This window comes from Falco biarmicus, chromosome 17 (assembly GCF_023638135.1).
Source record: "Falco biarmicus isolate bFalBia1 chromosome 17, bFalBia1.pri, whole genome shotgun sequence".
NCBI lineage: Eukaryota > Metazoa > Chordata > Aves > Falconiformes > Falconidae > Falco > Falco biarmicus.
The window spans coordinates 659,771-681,185 of record NC_079304.1 but is presented as its reverse complement, the minus strand read 5'-3'; the positions used below and the strand labels follow the sequence as shown (position 1 = coordinate 681,185).

Below are 21,415 nucleotides of genomic sequence, written 5' to 3'. Positions count from 1 at the left end.
AGATACATCTTTTATTTTTTCTCCCCTCCCCCCATTTTTCCCTCCATGTCTGGTGAAGCTGCTCCTCTCCCTTCGCCCCAAACCCTGGGGGGGACCAGCGCTCCCCTTGTCCCAGTTACCCCCAGTTTGCCTCACCGGGGGGGTTCCTGCCGTCCCCGACCCCCCTGGCCATGCTGTAAATATTGGTGCGGTTTGGGTTTATTTTGGGGGGATCGATGCCCCCTTCCCTGGGAGGAGGATGGGGCTGCGGGGACCGGAGTGGGTGCGTGGGGGGGGGGGGGGGGGCTGGCAGTGCCTGTCCAGGGCCCCCCCCCCCCCCCCCCCTTTTTTTTTTAAGCAGACATGAGCACCAGCAATCCCACGGCACCTCCCTGCAGGGTTCCTGTCCCCCCCCCCCCGTCCCCGTCCTCCCCCCAGAACGCTCAGTGCAATTGGGGGACCCACCCCAGACTCCCACTCTGTGAGGGGTGGGGGGGCACAAGGTTTGTCCCTTCTGGTCCCCCCTGTCCTGTCCCCGGAGAGGAGCTGGGCTGGGGGACAGGATTTGGGGGACCCCAGGGAAGGGGGTGGGGGGCACCTCCCCCCCCCCCCCCCCGCCCCCCCAGGTTGGGGAGGGGAGGCTGGGGCGGGGGGGCTTTTCCTTGTGTGCTTTAATTTAGCCATTTTTCTCTTCTTTTCACCCAAATCAGCTCAGCAGGTGGCTGGGGGGGGCGGGTATGCTGCAGGTTTGGGGGTTTTCTGGCTGCAAGGGTGGGGTCCCACGGGGCCTCACCCCCCCAGCCATGACTGCCCCTCGGGTTTGCTGCTCTCAGCACCCCAAATCCAGCCCCCCCCCCAAGACCTTGAGTCACCCCAAAACACAACCAAGGACCCCCTCAGAGCTGGGGGGTGTGTGTGTGTGACACCCCCTTCGTGGCCTCTCACTTCAAATTGGGCTGAAAAACCACCGTTTTGGGGAAATGGACCCCAGCCCTGGGGTGGGGGGGTGAACCTGGGTGCCCCCACATGGACAATCCCCCCGTGTTCCCCCTGGGACCGGGGCCCCGAAGAGAACCCGGCCGGTGTCGTGTCCCCACCCCCCATGTCCGTCTGTCCGTCCCTCTGCCCCCCCCCCTCCCCCCCTCCATTTGGTAATTTCCTTTAATTTTCTTCCCAATTTTTAATGCCCCCCCCATCCCCTTCCCCTAAGGGGAACCCATCCCTTTTCCTGCTGAATGTACCCAGCACCGTCGTGTTTTAGTGGATGTGTTTTTAGTACAAAAAAAAGACAAAAAAACCCCGCCTTTTTTTTCTTTTTTTCTGTTTAAAAAAAAATAATAAAAATGAAAAATTCTTACAGCGCCGACAATTGGGGGAAAAGGCGTTTGCGCTGCAAGAGAGTTGAACCTGAGTGCATTTTGGCACTGCCACAAAATCCCGGGATCCTTTAGATGGAAGTTCTTGTGAATTACATTAAAAAAAAAAAAAAAAAAAAAAAAAACAAACAAAAAAAATCATCTTTTTTTTCTAATATTTAAAGAGTGTTTTTGTAGGTTTAAAAAAAAGACAAAAAAAAAATTAAAAAAAATAAATAATCCCAACTTGGAATTTGTACGGCTGAGCGGGACACGGGGGCCTCGCGGCTGCGGTGTCCCGGTTTGCTTGGGTTTCGGTTCTTTTTTTTTGTTGTTGGGTTTTTTTTGAGTTTTTTTGAGTTTTTTGTTTGTTTTTTTTTTTTTTGTATAATAAAGTGAAAAATAATGTTTCTGTTCTCATGTCATTACTATAAAAAATAAAACTTTAGGAAAAAAAAAAAAGCGTGAAGAGTGTTTTTCCCCCACCTGTGTTGTGGCTGGGGGGATCAAGGGGGAGATCACTCGGGGGGGATCCACTTCGGGGGGGATCCCTAGGGGTCATTTGGGGGGCTGGGGGAAATCCATGGGTGTTTGTAGGGAACGCTGGTGGTGGTGGGGGAAAGCTGGGGTTATTGGTGGAGGGATCCGTAATGGCATAGGGATCTGTTAGGATCACTGCGGGGGCCTGTAGTGGTGACGGTTAGGGGACTCCGTCGGAGCCATTATCTGGGGGGGATCCCTGGGGGTCACTGGGGGGTCTGTAAGGGTAGGAGGGATCCGTGGGGATGGGGGAGATCCATGGGGAAAGGGGGATCTTTGGGAAGGGAGGGGATCCGGGGGGATCCATAGGGGTGGGGGGGACCGTGGGGACGAGGGGGTCCCTGAGACCGGGGAGCCTCGGGGATCGGGCTCCCAGGGGGTTCTGCAGAGGGCCCGGGGAAACCCCCGGGGCACCCGCTGGGAGGGCCCCAGGCCCCGCCCACCACCAGGCCCCGCCCACTCCCGCGCCCCCCGACAAAGTGCCGGCCCCGCGCGGCGGCGGCGGTGGCGGCCGTTCCCATTGGCCGCGCCCCGCACGGCGCCTCCCCATTGGCGGCGGGGCGCGGGGGCGGGCCGTGCGCGCGCCGGCTGCGGCGCCCCGCCCCTTCCCCCCACCACCCCCCCGCCTCGGGCCACCGCCGCCGGGCGGAGGGAGCGCCAGGCCCGGCCCGCTCCGCGCACCGCTCCCGCTGCGGCCCGGCCCCCCCCGGCCCGGCTCCGGCCCCGGCCCCGGCCCCGGCCCCGGCCCCGGGAGGGCGGGCGGGCGGCGCTGCCGCCGAGCATGGCGAGCCGCCGCCGGGCCCCGCGGCGGAGCTGCGGGGGCCGCTGACCCGGCCCCGGCCTGGCCCCTCCGGGCCCCTCCGCGCCGGTGAGTGACCGACTGACCCCGCCCAGGCCGCAGTCGCCGTCCCGGGGGCCCCGCCCCGCCGTGGGGCCCCGCACCACCGGAGCGGAGCCCGGTGACCCCGCCCCGGCGGGTCCCGGGCTGCCCCCGCCCCGCGCTGTCTTGGGGCCCCCCCCCCTCGGCCATTGGGGGTCCCCGATCCGCCCGGCCCCGGGCCGGGACCCCCCCGGCACCACCCACCCATGTCCCACGACCCCCCCCCGAGCGCCCCTGCTGGGGCCCCCCGGCCGATTTCCCCCACCTCCACCCCGCTCCGTGGGGCCCCCCAGACCCTGACCCCCCCCCTCACCTGCCCTCCAGCCGCCCCCCACCCCAGCTGATGCAGCGCCCCGCTCCTGCGAGGCTCTCCCAGCCGTGTGTCCCCCGGGGGGCTGGCATCGCCCCCCCCTGGCTGGCATCACCCCGGGGGGGGGGCTGGCAGGGTGCAGCCCCCCCCACATCCCTTTTGTTCAGCTTCTCTAGGCCTTGCCTGCAGTGGTGGTGGGGGGGGGGGGGCAGCACCAGGCAGGCCCCCCCGCGGGCTCTGCCCGCGCCACACCGGCCTCTCAGCCCAGGAGGGTCCCTGGGGGGCGCGGGCCTGAGCCGATGCCAGCCTGTTTCCTCCTTCCGCGGCAGAGGGAAGAAATCCCTGGCTCAGACCCGGAAGCGGGTGGCTGGGTTGGGGGGAGCAAGAGGACGCCCCCTCCCTGTTCCCGGCCCGGCCCCCCTTCCCCCGGCCCCCTTCCCCCGGGCCCCCTTCCCCCGGCCCAGTGGTTGGCTCGGAACCCCCTCTCCATGGCAACCAGGGGGTGTGACCCACCGGCCAGTAGCCACCGGGTGGGTGCTGGTCGGTGCTGGTCAGAGTGTCTTGGTATGAGTCTAAGGCCCCCCCTCTTTAAACCTGCTGTTGGGGGGGGAGGGGTTTGGGGTGCCCTGTGCATGGGGGGGTCACACAGTGGTCCCTGCCTCCTCCCTCCATCACCTTCAAGGGAGGGTGATGCAGCAAAACCCACCCCGCCTCGGGGGCTGGGGGGGCAGCTTTGGGGTGCAGGGGGGGCACCCCTAGTTCCCTGGGCCCACCTGCAACCCGGAGACGATGCTGGGGGAGCTTCTGGGGGCCTGATGCCTTGGTGATGGCCAGCCATGTCCCAGGCTGACCTTGGGGGGGGGGGGGGGGGCTGGCAGTGGAGCACGGGGGATGTTGTTGCCCCCCTCCCCACGGCAGCCAGCAGGGAGAGGTCTCTGGGTGAGCAAGGCCCAGGGGGTGGCTGTCCCCCACCCCGGGAAGGAGAGGCTGTCCTGGAATCTGGCAGGGGCCAGGCAGCGGGCCCGAATCCAGGCCCCATCCCCTTGATGCCCATGGTGGGGGCCAGACTGGGGGCCCCCCCTGCTTCCCCCAGCCACCCTGTTCCTGGGGGGTTTAATCCAGGGCTCGGCTTTTTGGGGTTTGGAGCCATCCCGGAAGCCCTGCGGCCTTGCTGGTTCCCTGGGGTGGGGGGCTTGGCTGGGCAGGGGGTGCTGCTGGCTGCGGTGAGGTGCCAGTGTGGCCCCTGCTTCCGTCCCCCCGCCAGTGAGACCCCCGGGTGTCCTGTGCTATGAGCGTTCGGCCTGACTTCTCCACGAGCAGTTGCAAATGAAAATGGAGGATATGTCTTTGTCTGGCCTGGATAACAGCAAACTGGAGGTGAGCGGCCCCCCAGGGCTGTCCCCCTGTCCCCCCCACAGCCCCCATCTCCTCATCTCTCATAGCCCCCCCTCACCCCAGGCCATCGCACACGAGATCTACACGGACCTGGTAGAAGATGCCTGCCTGGGCCTCTGCTTTGAAGTCCACCGGGCGGTCAAGTGCGGATACTTCTTCCTGGACGACACGGACCCTGACAGCATGAAGGACTTCGGTGAGCACCCGCAGCTCCTCAGGGACATGGGGACACTAGCAGTGGGGACATGGCAAGCACCCTGCTCCTGGGGATCAGTTGTCCCCAGGTGTGGGGATTTGGGCGTGAGCAGCGCCGAGGATGGTTGAATGTGCGGTGGCCCAAGCGTCCCCCCAGCAGTGCTGGTGCTGCTGGGACACGGCCATCCAGTCGCAGAGGAGCCATTTTGTGAGCCCTGGGGCCAACTGAACCCCAGAGACATTGCCCCAAGGTGTGGCGCTCTGCGCTGGGTGGGTGGGCGTAGGAGATACCCCCTGGCTGTGACGCCACCACCGGTTTCAGGCCCCCAAAGCCGAGCTGAGGATCTGGGAAGGGACTGGCAGCACAAGGAGCACCCGCCCAGAGCAAAGCAGTGGAGAGTGGGATCACAGCCAACGTCACCTCCAGGGCAGAGGGAGATGGTGGGGGGGGGGGCTGACGTCTGTGCCTCCCACAGAGATCGTGGACCAGCCTGGCGTGGACATCTTCGGGCAGGTGTACAACCAGTGGAAGAACAAGGAGTGCGTGTGCCCCAACTGCAGCCGCAGCATCGCTGCCTCCCGCTTCGCCCCCCACCTGGAGAAGTGCCTGGGCATGGGCCGCAACAGCAGCCGCATCGCCAACCGGCGGTGAGTGCGTCCCCCCAGAAAGCTGGGCTGGGGGCTCCTGCGGACCCCCCTGTGTGGGGAAACTGAGGCACAAGGGGGGAGTGGGGCTGTGTCTCTTCTCACTGTGGGGGCTGCAGTGGAGCCTGGGGTGGAAACTGGACATTCAGGCTCTCCCCCTCCCTTGCTTTTCACCATGGGGGTGTATGCCCATGCCCCCTGGCCCTGGTGTCCTACCTCCAGCTCCTCTTGCTCTAACCTGCTGCATCCTTCCGTCCTGGAAAAGAACCCTAGGAATCCTGGCTCCTCTGTCCCCACCTTCCCTTGGGGGGGCTGCTGGGAAACCCCCATCTTGGATATGGGGCTGGGACTGCTTGGGGTGGGCGTGGCAGAGCTGATGGGGTGTGGGATGGATCCTGGGGTGATAGGGAGGGTGCAGGACAGATCTTGGGGTGCAGGATGGATCCTGGGATACTGGGGAGGGTGCAGGATGGATCCCGGCGGTGGGTCCCTGACCTGCCTCCCCTCCCCGGGCAGGATCGCGAGCAGCAACAACATGAACAAGTCGGAGAGCGACCAGGAGGACAACGATGACATCAACGACAACGACTGGTCCTACGGCTCCGAGAAGAAAGGTGAGGGGATGCGGGGTGCGCGGGTGCTGGCTCGTCTGGGGGTCCCTGGCCACCTGTGAGGGGTGGGGAACACGTTCCGGCTGCCCCGTGGCCCTTGAGCCCCGGTGCTGGGCAGGCATGTGGGGGTCCCCGGCTGCCCCACCCTGGGGGCGTCCCGGCAGCGGCTGCTGCAGCGCTTGGGGCTAAATCCACCAGGAAAGCTAAAATGTACGAACGGTCCCTTCTCTGTCTCTCCCCGCAGCGAAGAAGAGGAAATCGGATAAGGTGAGGGGGCTGGGGGTGAGGGGGCTGGGGGAGCCCGGGGGCACCGTGCACCCCACAACGCCCCCGCTCTCGTTGCAGAACCCCAACTCGCCGCGCAGGTCCAAGTCCCTGAAACACAAAAATGGTGAGGGGGCGGGGCTAGGGCAGGGGGGCGGGGAGGGGGGCTGGGACAGGGACGGGGCGGAGCTGGGGGCGGGGGTTGAATGGGGGCGGGGCTGGGGCAACCAGCAGGGAACGAGGGGGCGGGGCTTGCTCGGGGGTGGGGCTCTCGGGCTGAGCACGGAGGGGGTAGTGGGTACAGGCCGGGGCAGGGACCCTCCTCGCCCCTCCTCACCCCCCCTCGCCCCTTCTCTCTTCTAGGCGAGATCGGCGGGAACCCCGATCCCTTCAAGGTGAGCCCGGGGGCTGGGGGGGGGGGATGGCACCCGACCCCTCTTCCATCCCCTGCGCCGGCCCCAGTCCCCGCCGGCCCTGACCCCGCTCTCTGCCCCCCTCCCCCCCAGTACAGCAACTCGGCAGGAATCAACTACGAGACGCTGGGCCCCGAGGAGCTGCGGACGCTGCTCACCACGGTGCGTGGCCGGGAGGGCGCAGGAGAAGGCCCGTCCCCAGATGGCCGGGGTGTGTGTGGCCGGGGGGCTGCCGGGACCCCTCCCAGCATGGTCCCACCCCGGCAGGGCTGGCTTCCAGCCTGGGAACAGGGACAGTCACACACCCTGAACTTGGTGACAGGGACATGCATCCTCCCCTGGAGAAGCCCTGGCCCCCAGGAGGTCCCAATCCTGGGGGACATAGGGGCTGCTCTGGGGGACAGGCCAGCCCTGGGAGGGTGGGGGTCGCTGGGGCTGGGATCCCCGGGGCCATCCTGCTGGAGTGCAGCTTGGGGGCTGCGTGGCCACTCCGCTGCTCGCTCACCTACCCCTTCTCTCCCCAGCAATGCGGGGTCATCTCTGAGCACACCAAGAAGATGTGCACCAGGTGAGCGTCCTGGGCTTTCCTTGCTCAGTGTGGGGCTGCAGGAGGCTTCATGGGGGTCCCCAGTGTGCCTGGATCCCTGTGGGAGCTGGGGAGGGCACAGTGAAATGCCTGACTCTGCCCCGTGTCTCGTTTGTCAGGTCCCTGCGGTGTCCCCAACACACTGATGAGCAGCGGAGATCGGTCCGAGTCTACCTCCTGGGTCCCTCCGCGTAAGTGAGCGCACACGTGGGGTCTGGAAGGTCCCGGGGCCGCTGTCCTGGTGCAGGGACAGGGACAAGGCCCTGCCACCCAGCATGAGCAGAGACTGGGGGGGCTGCATGGGTGCTGCTCTGGTGATGGGGACAGGGACACCTGCGGGGTGGCCTGGAGGGGATGGAAGCGTAGGGCTGGGGTTGGGATATGCAATCCGGACGGGCAGTGGGGGGCTGGGTTGAGCCCCTGGCATCCCCCACGCACTGAGGGGTGCCGCACTGCGGACTCGGTGCCCCGCCGCCTCGTCCCAGGGGCTGGGGACCCTCCGTAATGCCTCTGCCCAGGTCCCTGCCCGAGGCAGAGGGCAGCGTGGAGAATGACAGCTTCGAGGTGGCGGAGAGCCAGGCCATCATGAGCCGGCTGCAGTGGGACGGCTCCTCCGATATCTCGCCCTCCGACTCGGCCTCCTCAAAAGCCAGTGAGTGTTTGGGGGGCAAATCTTGCAGCACAGACCCCTCGGCAGGGGCAAAACTGGGTGTTCCTGGCGTCTCCCCAGCACAGGAGGGGACGGATACAGGCTGTGGCTACCCAAAGCCACCTTGAAGAGTCTGGGGCATCTGCTGGGACATCTTGTCACCCACCTTCCTGGGGTGGGGGGAAAGTTTTGGGGTACATTTTCCTGGGTATAGGTCAGTGATTGGGGGATCTTCTCCCTTCTGGAGGGGCTCTTGCTGGCACAGCTGTTCCCCAAGACCCCCACCTCCTCCCTTTCTCCCCCCTCAGGTACAAACAACTCTGAGTCCCGCAAGACCAAGAAGAAGAAGCCCCACTTGGGGCTGGTGAGCGGAGCCCCGGGGCTGGGCTCCAGCAAGAAGAAGAAGCCCAAGCCCCCCGCGCCCCACACCCCCAGCATCTACGACGACATCAACTGAGCACAGCGGAGCCGATGGCAGGGGGACGGAGAGACGGACAGACTCGGGCTGGGGCAGCCCCTCCCACCCTGGCTGGGGCAGCCTCATGATTCGGACACAAAGCGGGTACCCGGGGCGTGGAGGATGGAGGACTTGGCCATCGCTGCAGGGGGTAGGGGAGGGGGGGGGGCTGGATTTGGGAGCCCCCATTAGAGCCCCCCTCCCCCCAACCCCAGTGCCTCTATTTATTCTGTGACAGTTTCTGTACATGGGTATCCCATCAGGGCTCTGAGGGGGGTGGTCTCTCACTTGGAGATGGGGGCACAACCCCCCTTACCTTCCCACCACCCGCCCAAAAACCAGCTGTGCCCCTTCCCATGCTTGTTTCTCCAGAGCACCCTTACCCCAGCTGGGTGGGGGGCACCTGGGCCCCCAGGGAAGGTCTGGACTGGGGTGCTGGGGGCACCAATCCCTCCTGCCCCACAGCTTTGAGATCACCCCACAGCCTGGGGCTGCTCCCCCTCTCCATGCCCCGGGCCAACACTCGCTGGTCGGGCTGGCTCAGGATGGGGGGAGTGTGATGGGGCGGGGGTGTTCCTGCTTGGAGGAGACAAGTGGGGGACCCCCCCACACCCCAGATCTGCTGTAAGCAGCTGGATTCAGCTGCTGGGGGTGTTCGGGGCCCAGCAGGGCCTGCATGGGACTTGCCCAGGCTCTGGGATGGGGCGCGGGGGCTGTATGCTGCATCCTTCGTGTTTGGGACTGTTCGTGGGGGACACCCAGGGCTATGTCCCCAGCTCGGGGCAGGGGTGGGGCCGCTGTGACCTTCCCTGCTCTGAACTGGCCTCTGTGTGGGGAGGAGGGACACAGCCCAGCTTTGAGGCAGTGCCCCCCTGCCTTGTATCCCCAGGCTGGTGGCCCTAGGGCAGCTCTGTGTCTCCATCCCTGTGGACCTGCTGCTGCAGCCAGAGGGGGTCCTTTGGGACCCCCAGCAGCTCTGGCTGGTGTTTGTAGCCCACAGGCTCTGGTCTTCAACCAGTGGGGCTGGGATCAGCATCTCTCTGTGTGGGCCCAGGGAGGACAGGTCCCTCTGGCTGGACCCAGGTCCCCCCCAGCCCAGTGCTAGCCCCCCTCTCCAGCTGTTTTCCACTGCAGGGGCCATGTCGGGGACAGGGTTGGCATCGTTGCCTCTGTTGTACCCCTCCAGTGGCTGTCTGACACCCCAAGTTTGGCTCTGTGTCCCTGGAGGGGTGTTGCTTCTGTCCCCTCCCTGTGCCATGGTAGTGTGGCTCGTCCTTTCGGTGGGGTCTTGCAAATTATGGTGCTCTTGACTCTGGATTCACTATTGTTTTAAAACTGCTGCTAAAGGCTAGTGCTGTGGCAGGACCTGGGGGTGTCCCCACTGATCCCTGGGCACCCCAAACTGCTGGGGGGGGCCAGCTGCATGAGGGGGGACCTCTGTGCGGTCCCTCCCTACCGCAGCTCCTGGCATGGTTTGCAGCTGGGGGGCCTGGCCCCTGGAGCACGCTGAGCTGGCCTTTGCGTGCCCTGGGGCCCTGAGGACGGGGGTCTGGGCACCCAGAAATATGAGGCACCACCCTAGGCCCCCCCTCCAACTGCTTGGGGAGGGCAGTGGCTGGGGGTGGGGGGTGGGCGCAGCTTGAGCCACTCCAGCTGCAGGAGAGGTGCTGCAGTTTGGGGCCCAAGGGGTGTTATGGGGCTGGGGGGCTTGGATATGCCCCATACCCACTCCAGGTCCATGTCCTTGCCCACATGGCAGAGCCAGCGGCCACCCAGGGCCCTCCTGGGCTTGAGACTTGTATTTTTGCGCACGTTCTCCATCCCGTACGGGTAGTTGAGCCGTTGTAAGGTCTGTGTGTCCCATTAGTGGGTTGTGGCTGCCCTTGTAAATAAAACTGCATCTTGACTTGGTATCTCTGGCTCGTGGCTGCTCTTCAGTGCCAGCACTCCGCTTAATTTGTGTCTAATTAAGCAGGGCCATTGTACCCCACCACCCCCATCATCGAGCCTGGTTCTCTCCTCTTGATTTAACAAAAATCCACTTTGTGGGGCGTTTGTGTTTTGGTTTTTTTTTTTTTAACACAGAAGCGCAGGGAAGGCAGCAGGGCGGTGAGCCACAGTGCCACCGGCAGCGGCCCCTTGGGCAGGAAGGCAAGCCTCAGGCTGACTTACACCTTTTATTTGCTTTAAAAAGTCTCTGGGAGGAAGCCACAGCCTGTTCCGGTGTGGGGCCCTGGGCTCATACCTGCTTTGCCATTCAACCAGGCAGAGACCCTGCCCCAGGGGCAGCTCCTCCCCGGAGCTGTGCTTGAAGCCGGGGTCGGGGGGGGGGGTGGGGGGGGTGGAGGGGAGGAGGAGGAGAGCATCTGGGGGGGGCCACAGCCCCTTCTGGGGGGCAAAGTCCAGCACCAAGACTGGGAAGGAGGCACCCAACTGCTACCGCACCGGCTGAAGAAAGTGGTGCTGATAGGAGCACTGCGCTCCCACAGGGACGGGGCCAGCTCCTGCCCCGCATCGAGTCCCTACTGTCCGTACATCCCAAACACCAGGAAGCTGAACAGGACGGTGACACCAATCAAGGAGACTGTGGCCGGTGCAGTGAAGAGCTGCCGGTAGTTGATGCGGAAATACCAGATAATTGCCAGCACCACCATGACTGTGGGGACCATCAGGTTCCCCGTGCCCAGGGGGAGGCTGCTGGCATCAGGGGCAGTGGTGCTGGGGTCAGGCAGGGCGGTGGCGGTGCTGCAGGAGCGGTGGCAGTGGATAACGCAGTTGTCTGTGATGTGGAGCGAGCGCAGCGTCTGCCCCTGGTCCTGCAGCAGCTGCCCGCGGTAGATGAACTTCATCTGGCTCTCCTGTCCTGGGAAATATTTGCTGCAGGGGGAGGGAAGAGGTCAGGGATGGCAGAGGTGCAGCTCACGGATGCACCTGAAGTGATCTGGGGCTGGTGGAAACCCCACCCATCAGAACATCAGGGAGGGGCCCGGGTCAGGGGACATCAACAGCGCTGCCACCACGTGCTGTCTCGTCTTTTAAACCTGTTATTTTAAAATGGGCACCTCCTTGTTATTTTTGGAGGGATCCCTCAGCAAAGCGCTGGGGTAGCAGTGCAGCAAGAACGGACAAAAGCCCTCCACTGTTCTCAGGCAGTTCTCAGACAAGTGCTGCAGGGCCAAGTGCCGCGGCAGGGGGGGGTTGCAATCAGGCAGCACCCCCTCGTGTCCCCCTCTCCCCTGGGACTTACCTCTTGAGAACCCCCACGGTGTCCTCGGGCCGGACCACAGCTACCTCCTCTGTGTCATTAAGGAATTTGAGCCGGATCTTGATGAAGCCAGAGCACAGGTCGCTCCCCCCTGGGGTGGGCGGCCCCCCCCGGCTGCCCAGGGTGCTGGGCGGCTCAGCGGCCGAGGTCTGTTTGGGCGAGCTCCGGATGTCCAGCAGCGGCTCCAGGCCAGGGTCGGGGGGGCTGCCGCTGCCCCCCTGCTCTGCTGCCAGCCCTGAGGCCGCCCCTGCTTCCTCTTCTGTTTTCTCCTCTGTGTTTTCAGGGACCCTGGGGGGTTCTGGGGCCTCGGCTGCCCCCGCTGTCCCCACGTACCGCTCCATGTGGCCAAGCCGGATGACTGCCGCATCCCCCGCCGTGACGATCGTTCCCAAAAGCTGGCCGCTGCTGTCAGCGACGTAGGTAGACAGCCACGCCAGGACCAGCGCCAAGACCAGCGCCACCACGCTGGCCATCACCGTCACCTCGTCCCCCAGCCCTTGGATGAAGGCGGTGGCCGGTGGCTCCATCTCCGGAGGGGGCTGGAGCAGCCGCGATGCCCCCGCTCAGCCCAGCTCTCTTGCCACCGAGCCCCCGTGCCCAGCGGGGACCCCCGCGGCTGCTTCGTGGTCACGTTGGGCCGTGAAATGACCCCCGCTGCTGCCGCCGCCGCGCAAGGGGCGAAGGGACAGAGACTCCCGCACCGCAGGGGCTTCCCCTCCGTTACCGGGGCCGGGGCTGGCAGCGCTCGGCGATCGCGAGGCTCGGAGGTGACGGCCCGGTCCCGCCGAGGGGAGCGCAGCGCCTGTAACAACAAGCCGAGCTGGGACGGAGCCCTGCGGCTCACCGGCCCGGGGGGTTCCCGCAGCCCTCGGTGCCCGGTTCGGGCCAGGCCCGCCCCGGAGGGGGGCAGCGCCAGCTGCCAGCGGGGCGAGGGGCGACGTTACCGTCGGGCCAAGCCGTCCCGGCTGGTCCCGCAGTCGGCCCCGAGCCCGGCCCCCCCGGGGAAGCGGCACGGTCCAAGCGGGGGGTGCCGAACCGCCGGTGGGGCTTTATCCGGGGCGGCGGCGCCGCTCGGGGGGGAGGGGAGGCCTGGCAGGCCCGAGGGTCCCAGCCGGGGTGTCGCCCTGCCAGGCCCGGAGGGTACCGCTAGGCCCAGGCTGTCCTGGGGACCCGTCTGTGCCCCGCCGCGCCGGGGGTCCCGCCCGCACCCACCGCGTCCCGCCGCCGCCCGCGCGCCGGAAGCGCCACGTCACTCAGCGCCGCCGAGGGACGGGGCCGCGGGCGCGCACGCGTCTCGTCACGCCCTCTGGGCGGGGCCCGGCGCACGCTGATAGCGCAAGGCGCGGGGACACGCCCCCGGCGGACAGGAAGTGGGCGGTGCCTATCAGAGAAGGCGGGGCGCGGCGGGGCGGGGCAGTGGGTGCCCGGGTTGTCCCCAGGCCTGTCACCGCCCGGGGCCCGGCACCGCCCGGGCCTTGGCCGCCCTCTCTGGGGACTGCCCGCCCCAGGGGCTCAGCCACCACCCCCGGGCCCCGCCAGCCCCTGGCTCTGCGTCTGCCCTCGGTCCCCTGCCCCGTCCCCCCGCCCCCCCCCCCGGTGCCAGTCGCCGCGGGGAAGGAGCCGCGCCGAGAGCCGCCTCTGCAACGTCCTTTAATGCCCCCGGTGCCCCCGGGGGGGGACACCCACGGGAGGGGAGGGGAGGGTCAGCCCTGGGGGGGGATACAGGACTTCCGGCCCCCCCTTGCCCCCATCCCGTCACGGGGGGCACCCTCAGGAGATGAGCCCCTCGAGGGGCAGCTGGAGGTAGCAGCGCAGGGGGGGCGGCAGGGCCAGCTTGGGGACGGCGGCGTGGCAGCGGGTGCCCAGGCACCGCCGGACAGCGCAGCGGGCCAGGTGCTGCAGCCGCCGTGGCTGCCCCGCCATGCGCACCACCGAGGCATAGAAATCCGGGTGCTCCTGCAAAGGAAGGGCACAGAGGCATGGGGGTGAGTGACCTGGGCCTGGGGGGGGGGAGGTGCAGGGCATGCTGGGGTACCCCACAGCCCCTTACCTCCCACAGCTCAGGGGGCACAGCCCCCAGCCAGCCCTCGGCAGGGGGGATGCGGTCGTAGGCATTGAGCACCAGCTCCAGTGCTGGCGGGTACCGGCAGCAAAACTTGAGCATCTGCCGAAAAAGATGTGTCACCGAGGGGCGGCTGCCACCCAGGCCCCCCACAGCACCCCCCTGGGTGCCCACCTTGGGGTGGACGGGGCCGGCACCGTGGCCGAGGAGGAGGGCGATGGTCTCCTCAGGGTGCTGATGCCGGTACTCCTCAACGGCGTGGAGGGCACAGTCCATGGGGGTGTAGCCAGCACAGTTGGGGACGGTGGCATTGGCGCCGTGGTGCAGCAGCAGCCGCGCCAGCTGGGGCTGCCCGTTGGCACAGGCGTTGTGCAGCGGCGTGTGGTCCTTGCGGCCCGCGGCCCCAGGGTCAGCGCCGGCTGCCAGCAGCAGCTCTGCCACCCGGTAGTAGCGCTCGGCGTCATCAGGGCGCTCGGCAGCAGCACAGGCAGCGTTCAGGGGGGTCTCGCCTTGGTGCGTGCGGTGTGCGGGGTCGGCGCCGTGGTGCAGGTACAGCTCTGTGTGGGCCACCAGCCCCTGCCGCGCCGCCACGTGCAGCGCCGTCACCTGCCGCTCCCGCGTCCCCAGGTTCACCCGGGCCCCATGTGCCAGCAGCAGCTCCGCACACCTGGGGGGATGTGGCGGGTGAGACGGGCCGGGGGGACCCTGTGCCGCGGAGACCCCGGGCACCTCCCGGCCCCCCCCAGGGACCAGCGAGGCGCGGGGGCGGCGGCGTGGGGTCCCGCTGTTGGGCGGGGCTTACCGGTGGGGGCGGAGCCTAACATGCAGATGAAGCCGCCGGGGGGCTAGGGAGTGGGCGTGGCTTTTGTGGCAGGTGAGGGCAGGGGTGGGTGTGTGGGCAGGGTTTGGCATGCGGATGAGGCTGTGGGTGGGGCTTGGTGGGCGGGGCTTGGCATGCAGATAAGGCTGTGGGCGGTGATTGGTAGGTGGGGCTCGGTATACAAATGAGACTGCGGTGCTTTCCGTGGTGGGTGGGACTTAGTGTGCAAATGAGATTGTGGGCGGGTTTATCATGCAGATGAGGTTGTGGGCGGGGCCGGACATGCACATAAGGCTGTGGGCGGGACTTGGTGTCCGTGCCGTATGGGCGGGGCCCGGCCTGCAGATGAGCCCCGCCCTAGGACGGGGCCTGCGCGCGGTTGGCTGGAGCACGGGTGGGGCCCGTATGCAGATGAGGGGGCGGGGCCGTACGGGAGGCTCTCCGGCGCCGCGCAGAGGTGCAGGGGGGCGGCGCCCTCGGCGCTCAGCACGTTGGGGTCGGCGCCGAAGGCCAGCAGCAGGCGGGCACAGTCGGGGTGGGGGGCGGCCACGCTGTCGTGCAGGGGGGCCCGGCCGCCCACCACCGCGTCCACCTCCGCCCCCCGCAGCAGCAGGTGCCGGGCGCAGTCCCCGAAGCCCCGGCCGGCCGCGATGCGCAGCGCCGACGTCTGCTGCCGGCGGGGGCTCAGCACCCACAGCCCTGCCAGGGGGTGGGGAGGTGTTCAGCCGGGGCACTCCCGGGGGCTGCCGCCGCTTGGCAGCCCCCCGTTCCGCCGCCCAGCCCAGGGGGCCGATGTGAACCCCCACACAGCCCCTGGCGAGGAAGAGCCTGGGCAGAGCAAACCCTGGATCGCGCCCTGCTTTCCCAGGGCACCCTCCATCCCACCACCCCCAGCTGGAGCAGCCAGCCCTGGACCCTCAGCCGTCACTCCTCATCCTGCTCCCCTCACCCCCTCCCACTCCCTGTTGTTTTTCAGGGAAGGACACGGACCCCCCACCAGCCCCCCACCTCATACCCTGCTCCGGCGACCACACCAGCTCCTCGCTGACCATCTCCATGACCAGGTTTGTGGTGATCTCGTCCTTAAAGATGCTCTGGATGCGCAGGAGGTCCCCGGTGTACAGGGCATTGTGGACTGCAGGGTCCCGGCAGTACTGAGGCCGCCGGGCTGGGGGCAGGGGGGGCCGGGGGCTTGCCGGCAGGAACCGCCGCGTGGCCCATTCCCGAGCCAGGGCTCGTCGGCGATCCTCCTGCTCCAGCAGCTCCCGCTGGAGCCGCAGCGAGCGCAAGGCCGAGGAGGTGAAGGCGAAGGTTTCCTGGGCCATGGGCACCCTAGGAGGGCAAGGGGAAGCTGGGGGGCAGCAAGTGGCCTCTGGTGCCTGGAGGGGTTTATAAATAGGGCTGTGCCCCACGCTCAAATGCTGAATCAAGAGCCCAAGCCTGGCCACCCTATAAATAACTCCCCTGGCTGGTAAACAGAGTCACATTGGTTTGGGGCTGCCAGGGAGTTTAACCTGTTGATGGGTCAGAGATGGGGATGGATCTGTGGGGCTGGGGTCTGCGTGCCCCCCAACCTGCAGGGCTTGGGCTGAGGCTGCACAAGCCCCAGGGGGTAACAGCACCTTGTGCCCAGGAGTCTGGGGTGCTGCAGCTCAGCAGGGAGGGGACAGAAGGGCACCGCTGGCTGCAGCGGCAGAGGGGATGGTGACACATATGCAGACAGGGCAAGGCAGGTACAGAACAGCCCTTTAATGCAGGTTTGGGAGCCAAGAGGGGCCAGCCTGCCCGCAGGAGTGGGGACAGGCACTGAGGCCGTGTCCACCCAAGACCCCCTGGGTCCCCCCAGCTCTTGGCTCCAGAACAAACATGACGATACTGAGGAAGGAGCAGGCGGGTGGGTGGTCAATGCATCACCTGCTTGCTCAGCTCCCTTGCCGGGCCATGGTGCAACCCAGGCTGTGGCAGTGGTAACCTCCTGGTGCCTCCCCGGCCCCCTGGCCATGCTGCAGCCCCCCGAGGTCAGCAGCAGTCAGCTTGGGCTGGAGCAGAGAAGAAATCCTCAGGCAGCTCTCCCAGGAGCCCATCCAGGTCATCTGCACAAGCACAAGGAAGATGAAATTCATGAGTTTTACGCGTGCATAGTGGAGGAATCAAGCCCACGTACTAGGGACACAGTGGGACGAGACGCCCCTTTGGCACTGCCCAGGGGGGAGACTGCTCAGCCCCAGGATGGGTTCTCCACATAACATCAAGCTTTCCCTCCCCATGTGGCACGGGCCCAGCTCACCCATGTCGCAGGCATCAGCTCCCACCAGGTCTTCTTGCCCAGGCCCGGGGTTCTGCAGGTGCAGGGAGAAGCCCCCAGGAGACTGCTCTGTGCTGTGGCTCCCTGTCCCCGATTGTCCCCCATCCCCAGGGCCAGGGACACCCTGGGGGGGCTGTGCGTGGTGGTCCAGGAGTAGCCCAGCCTTAGCAGGGACCTGCAAAACCCAGCAAAGATGAACTGTTGGGGGCCCACAGAAGGATTTATCTGTCCCTCCCAAGCCGCCCCCCACCTCCCCAATTACTCTTGAGGGTCCCTGCAGCCCGTACCCCGTGGTAATACCCCTGGGAGTCCCGGCATCCCCATCCCTCCAGGGCCAGCAGCACCATGCCCTCCCTCACCTCCCGTTGCGAGAAGCTGCCCTCGGGCTCCGGTGGGAAGATCTTGAGCAGGTTATTGGAGGTGACGTTGAGGTAGTGGTTGCGGTGGGACGGGGAGAAGACACCCACCTGTTGAGGACAAAGTGGTGGGTCAGACCCAGAGCTCCAGTTTCTGCTGGTGCCACTGGCCACAGCCTGGGGGGGAGCTGGAGCAGCCCCCTGTCCTGTTCCTCTGGGATGCGAGCTGGGCGGCTGGACACGGTGACCATGGGTTAGTGGCACCTGCAGCAGGAACGGCCCCAAAGGCCTCACTGCTGCTGGAGATCTGCCTCCACATCCCCTACCTGCTTCAGGAGCAGCACTGAGCCGGGCCTGAGCTCACTCTGTCTCTCTTCCAGCAGCAGACGATGCACCGTGCCCTGCATCTCTCCTGCAGATGAGGAGGGGACCCATTAGCCATGGGGAGCGATGGCCAGGACCCCCAACACGGGCACAAGCGTGGCTGCACTCACCAGTCGGGTCCCTGAACACGGCACCAGCATCGATGTTGGTCCTGGTCAGTGTCTTGATCATTACCGCCATGCTGGGGACCTTGTTCTTTGGGAGCTGCTTTAGGGCTGCCTGCCCACAGAGACCCTCATCACACCAATGTCCCCAAGGGCAGCCCCACAGGGGCACAGGATATCTCCAGTCAGCCCACCTCAGCCCCCTCCCCACATTGATGCCTGGCCCTGGAAACAGCTCCAGGGAGCAAGGGGAGAGATGGGAAGCCGAGTCCCCAGAGCCAGTGCCCTCACCAACCTTCCGCAGCACCATGACCACACTGTAGGTCCTGAGGAAGCAGCCAGGGTCCCTCTCATCCAGACCCAGCTCTGTCTTCATGGCAAGCCAGGGGCCTTTCCCGAAATCCTCTTCCGTGGGTGGTGAGGCGCTGGGCAGTCCCTGGACAGGACAACCGTGGTCACCACCCTAGCACATCTCATGGCCCCGTTGCAGCAAGAGGGGAGCCCCAGGGACCCCCTCCCCTTCCAACATCATCCTCTAAAAGCCATGGCCTGGGGACTGCCCGCAGCAGCAGCACTGGTATTCACATCCGGATCTGTGCTGGAGTAGGGGGGTTACCTCCATCCGTGGTTTCATCACAGCCCCATGAGCTGGAGTTTGGGGAGCAGAAACAAGGATGTTCTCCAGTAGCTTCCCAGCATGCTGATGGGAGAAACAGAGATGTCCAGGGGTTTGTGTCTCCTCACCAGCTCAGCCCATCCCATCCCATCCCCTGCACCTACCTGCTGGGGCAGGATCCCAGCTGGTCCTGGGAACCGGCGAGTCTTCCCCTGCAGTGGGAGTCGGGGGGCAGCCCCAGGTGCTTTGCTGGCCGCTGTCACCAGCTGCACAAGGTGGTTGGTGACCACTGGTGTCTGCAAGCTGCCCGGGGCTGGCCCGAGCAGCTGCCTCGGCGGGGGCTCCACACTGCTTACCAAGGCCGGCGGGTTCGTGGGGGGCCTGGGGGGCAGCTGGGACGGGGGGCAGCCCTGCCGGGGTGCCTGTGCAGTGGGGGGCTGGGACACCCATGGCCCCACAGAGGAGCTGCTCGCTGTGGGCTGGCATAGGGGCACTTGGAAAGGCCTCAGGGCTGGACCCCTGGGTGCGGGGATGAAGCCCCCGGAGCCACCTGGGCTTCCCAGGGGGGTGGGCGGCTGGGGGGGGCAGGCACTGGCTGCGCTGGGCCGCAGCACCAGCTTGGGAGCAGGAGCTGCCTGTGGGGTGGGCAGGGGGCCCTGCCTATCCTCTGCCCTGCCGGAGCCGGGTGGCACCAGCTCGTCTCCCACCCGCAGCTTCTTGGGGGCCACCCGCTCCTGGGGGCTCCCCTGCCCTGTGCGCACCCACGGGGGCTTCTCCCACTGCCCGGTCCCCGCCAGCAGCGCGGGGCCCTCCAGCTCCATGCAGGCTGCCAGGAACAGGTCGTTGTCCAGCTCATCCTGGGGAGCTGCTCCCCGGGCCGGGGGTCCCCCGCAGCCCGTGGGCTGCTCCCCCTGCCTGGCCAGGGGCCGCAGGCCAGGGGCTTTACCGGGACCGCGACCAGGCTGGGGTCCCAGCGGGCGGAGGGGCTGCGCGCAGGGAGGCGGCGGGCCATGGCCGGGGGACAGGCGCCCGGGGACCACGAACTGGTTCTCCGCATCCTCCACGGCGGAGAGGAAATCCTGCGGAAAGAGGTGCGGGGAGCCGGGCAGCGCCGCGCCGAGGGGGCCGGCCAGAACCGACCCCACGGCCCCCGGGGGAGCTACCGCCGCCGAACGGGCACCAGCGCCCGCTGCCAGCTCCGTGGGGAGGCGCCGGGCCCGGTGCTGCCCCCGCGTCTGTCCCGGTGCCAGGCGGGGGCCATCCCGCCCCGTCCCTCACCTCATCCGCCAAGTCCCCGTCGGCCCCGAACAGCTTCTGGAGGCGGCCGGCCTGTGGGAAGGAGGTGCAGCCGGGGTGGGGGCCGGTCGCGGGGCGCCCCCCCCGTGCGAGCCCCCAGGACCGCCCCGTCCCACAGGCGGCCCGTGGGGCTCCCGCCCCCTCCCCACAGGCCGGCCCACCCCGCGCAGCCGGAGCGGACCCCGGGGGCCCCACGGCGGCGGCCTTCCCCACCCGCCTAGGCTCCCCCCCGGGAGCCGGGCTCACCCCAAACCTCCGCATGGGGACCCCGGGCCGCCTGCCCCCACTCCCGTTACCATGGCAGCGGCGCAGGCCCCGCAGCCGGAAGTGGGCCCGGCCGGGCCGCGAACCCACGGCTGCGGGGAGGGCGGGCGGGAACGGCCCCTTTAAGGGCCTCGCACCGCCTGTCGGCGGGCAGCAACCGCGGCCGCGCCCCTTAAAGGGGAGGTGGCAGCGCCCCCCGCCGGCCCGCCCGCCCCAAGGGTCCCCCCCGCCCCGCGCTCACACCACACCCCTCCCCCCCCCCCAGGCACCCACGCGTGTGAGTGTCCGCGCTGGTCCCCGGCGGTGACTCACGGCGGCCCCGGCCCGACATGACTCACCCCCGCGCGCCCACGCGTGGGCCTCACGCGCAGAGCGGCCCCGGGGGACCTGTCCCGTCCCCCCCTCAGCGCTGTCTCACACACGCGCGTGCGATTGCACAAGCAGGGGCTACCAGCCGGTGGGGCAGGAACGCGCGTGTGCATGCGTGTGAGGGCACGCCAGCCCCTCGTGCATGCACACGCGTGTGCGGCGGCACACAGGCTGCCGTGGAGCGAGCACACATGTACCAGTGCATACCCACTTGCCATAGGCACGCTCACACGTGTGCACCGCACTGCCAGCTTGTTGCACACGGTTATTCACACATGTGCATCCATACACTTGTGTACAAGCAATTATACGCCAACTTCTTGTGCATGCACGCAGATGTGTGCTGATGCACACCAACCCACAGCACTCACACGTGTGTGCCATCACACACCAGCCTATGGTGCGCACACGCACACACTCATATGTGGGTCATGGTACTGTAGTGCATGGTGCATGCTCACACGTGTGTCTTTGTGCACCAACCCCTCCCACACACAGAGGATGTCCCATTGCACACTAGCACATGGCGCACACTCACACACGTGCCCACATCAGCCTGTCACACATGCGGGCAGTAGACCATGCTGCATGCTCACAGGTGCAGTTGCACACCAGGACGCATTGCACACTTACATGCACTGTTGCGCACTAGCAAGCAGTGCATGCTCACACGTGCCGTTACACACCAGCATGCGCTGCACACTAGGACATGATGCAAACTCACATGTACCGTTGCACACCCACATGCAGTGCACACTCAACACGTGCCATTGCACACCAGCACATGATGCACGCGGTGCATGCTCACATGTGCCGTTGCACATGCACATGATGCACGCTCACACACGCCTTTGCACACCAGCACGCGGTGCACGCTCAGACGCGCCGTTGCACACCAGCGCCGGCCCCCCCCACGCGTGTCATTACACGCCCGCCCCACGCGGCCCCTTTAAGGCGCCCCCCCAACCCCGCCGCGCCCCGCCCCCGGGGGAGGGGGAGGGAGCGAAGCTATTTTTAGCGCAGGGTTCCGTCACGTGACGGCGAGTGACGTCACCGAATGTTGTTGTCGGGGCGGGCGGGGCCCCGCTGCAAAGATGGAGGGGCGGCGGGGCGCGCGCGGGGCGGCGCGGCCGGGCACCGCGCAGGTACCGGGGCCGTGCAATGGCGGGGGGGGCCGTGCAATGGGAGGGGGGGGCGTGCAATGGCGGGGGGGCACCGGGCGATGCGGGTGTGGGGAGCGGCGGCGGCGCGGTGCAGCGGGGGGGGGGCGGTCGGTGCAGCGGGGGTGGTGGCGG

General features: G+C 66.9%; 4 protein-coding genes across 7 annotated transcripts; 1 reads left to right on the top strand and 3 right to left on the bottom strand.

Annotated features, from left to right (window-relative positions):
* Positions 1-2,499: 2,499 nt before the first annotated feature.
* ATXN7L3 (ataxin 7 like 3) lies at positions 2,500-10,192 on the top strand. 2 transcript variants are annotated; one of them, XM_056362465.1, is made up of 13 exons: positions 2,502-2,742; positions 4,329-4,441; positions 4,523-4,655; positions 5,131-5,302; positions 5,816-5,913; positions 6,155-6,177; positions 6,256-6,301; positions 6,538-6,569; positions 6,681-6,749; positions 7,112-7,155; positions 7,293-7,364; positions 7,692-7,825; positions 8,131-10,192. In XM_056362465.1, exons 2-13 carry the CDS (start codon positions 4,391-4,393, stop codon positions 8,277-8,279), a joined length of 1,023 nt encoding a protein of 340 aa, XP_056218440.1. In that variant the 5' UTR covers positions 2,502-2,742; positions 4,329-4,390; the 3' UTR covers positions 8,280-10,192. The 2 variants fall into 2 exon arrangements, with proteins under 2 accessions (XP_056218438.1, XP_056218440.1); XM_056362463.1 differs by having other exon boundaries at positions 2,500-2,742; positions 6,155-6,301.
* A 250-nt stretch (positions 10,193-10,442) lies between these two features.
* Positions 10,443-12,846, bottom strand: TMUB2 (transmembrane and ubiquitin like domain containing 2). 2 transcript variants are annotated; one of them, XM_056362467.1, is made up of 3 exons: positions 12,757-12,846; positions 11,527-12,346; positions 10,443-11,156 (listed from the first exon to the last, which is right to left on the bottom strand). In XM_056362467.1, exons 2-3 carry the CDS (start codon positions 12,069-12,071, stop codon positions 10,802-10,804), a joined length of 900 nt encoding a protein of 299 aa, XP_056218442.1. In that variant the 5' UTR covers positions 12,072-12,346; positions 12,757-12,846; the 3' UTR covers positions 10,443-10,801. The 2 variants fall into 2 exon arrangements, with proteins under 2 accessions (XP_056218442.1, XP_056218441.1); XM_056362466.1 differs by having other exon boundaries at positions 12,489-12,799.
* Positions 12,847-13,175: 329 nt separating this feature from the next.
* On the bottom strand, positions 13,176-16,095 carry ASB16 (ankyrin repeat and SOCS box containing 16). Its single transcript, XM_056362544.1, has 5 exons — positions 15,442-16,095; positions 14,858-15,125; positions 13,781-14,273; positions 13,595-13,708; positions 13,176-13,500 (listed from the first exon to the last, which is right to left on the bottom strand). Exons 1-5 carry the CDS (start codon positions 15,749-15,751, stop codon positions 13,315-13,317), a joined length of 1,371 nt encoding a protein of 456 aa, XP_056218519.1. The 5' UTR covers positions 15,752-16,095; the 3' UTR covers positions 13,176-13,314.
* A 65-nt stretch (positions 16,096-16,160) lies between these two features.
* Positions 16,161-19,897, bottom strand: HROB (homologous recombination factor with OB-fold). 2 transcript variants are annotated; one of them, XM_056362543.1, is made up of 10 exons: positions 19,784-19,897; positions 19,470-19,520; positions 18,356-19,270; positions 18,192-18,275; positions 17,871-18,011; positions 17,582-17,690; positions 17,414-17,499; positions 17,091-17,198; positions 16,714-16,906; positions 16,161-16,519 (listed from the first exon to the last, which is right to left on the bottom strand). In XM_056362543.1, the coding sequence occupies exons 1-10, from the start codon at positions 19,784-19,786 to the stop codon at positions 16,446-16,448; spliced, it is 1,764 nt and encodes a 587-aa protein (XP_056218518.1). In that variant the 5' UTR covers positions 19,787-19,897; the 3' UTR covers positions 16,161-16,445. The 2 variants fall into 2 exon arrangements, with proteins under 2 accessions (XP_056218518.1, XP_056218517.1); XM_056362542.1 differs by lacking the exon at positions 19,784-19,897 and adding an exon at positions 19,734-19,765.
* Positions 19,898-21,415: the final 1,518 nt, after the last annotated feature.

Coding starts and splice junctions, on each gene's coding strand:
- ATXN7L3 (XM_056362463.1), top strand. CDS start 4,391: ATGAAAATGGAGGATATGTCTTTGTCTGGCCTGGATAACAGCAAACTG. Junction 4,442..4,522: donor TGGATAACAGCAAACTGGAG/GTGAGCGGCCCC, acceptor CCCTCACCCCAG/GCCATCGCACACGAGATCTA. Junction 7,365..7,691: donor TACCTCCTGGGTCCCTCCGC/GTAAGTGAGCGC, acceptor GCCTCTGCCCAG/GTCCCTGCCCGAGGCAGAGG.
- TMUB2 (XM_056362467.1), bottom strand. CDS start 12,071: ATGGAGCCACCGGCCACCGCCTTCATCCAAGGGCTGGGGGACGAGGTG. Junction 11,157..11,526: donor ACCGTGGGGGTTCTCAAGAG/GTAAGTCCCAGG, acceptor CTCCCCCTGCAG/CAAATATTTCCCAGGACAGG.
- ASB16 (XM_056362544.1), bottom strand. CDS start 15,751: ATGGCCCAGGAAACCTTCGCCTTCACCTCCTCGGCCTTGCGCTCGCTG. Junction 15,126..15,441: donor GGTGTGGTCGCCGGAGCAGG/GTATGAGGTGGG, acceptor ACCCCCTGGCAG/GGCTGTGGGTGCTGAGCCCC. Junction 13,501..13,594: donor TGCCCCCTGAGCTGTGGGAG/GTAAGGGGCTGT, acceptor CTTCCTTTGCAG/GAGCACCCGGATTTCTATGC.
- HROB (XM_056362542.1), bottom strand. Junction 16,907..17,090: donor GCAGCTTCTCGCAACGGGAG/GTGAGGGAGGGC, acceptor TGGGTTTTGCAG/GTCCCTGCTAAGGCTGGGCT. Junction 16,520..16,713: donor AGCTGATGCCTGCGACATGG/GTGAGCTGGGCC, acceptor GTGCTTGTGCAG/ATGACCTGGATGGGCTCCTG.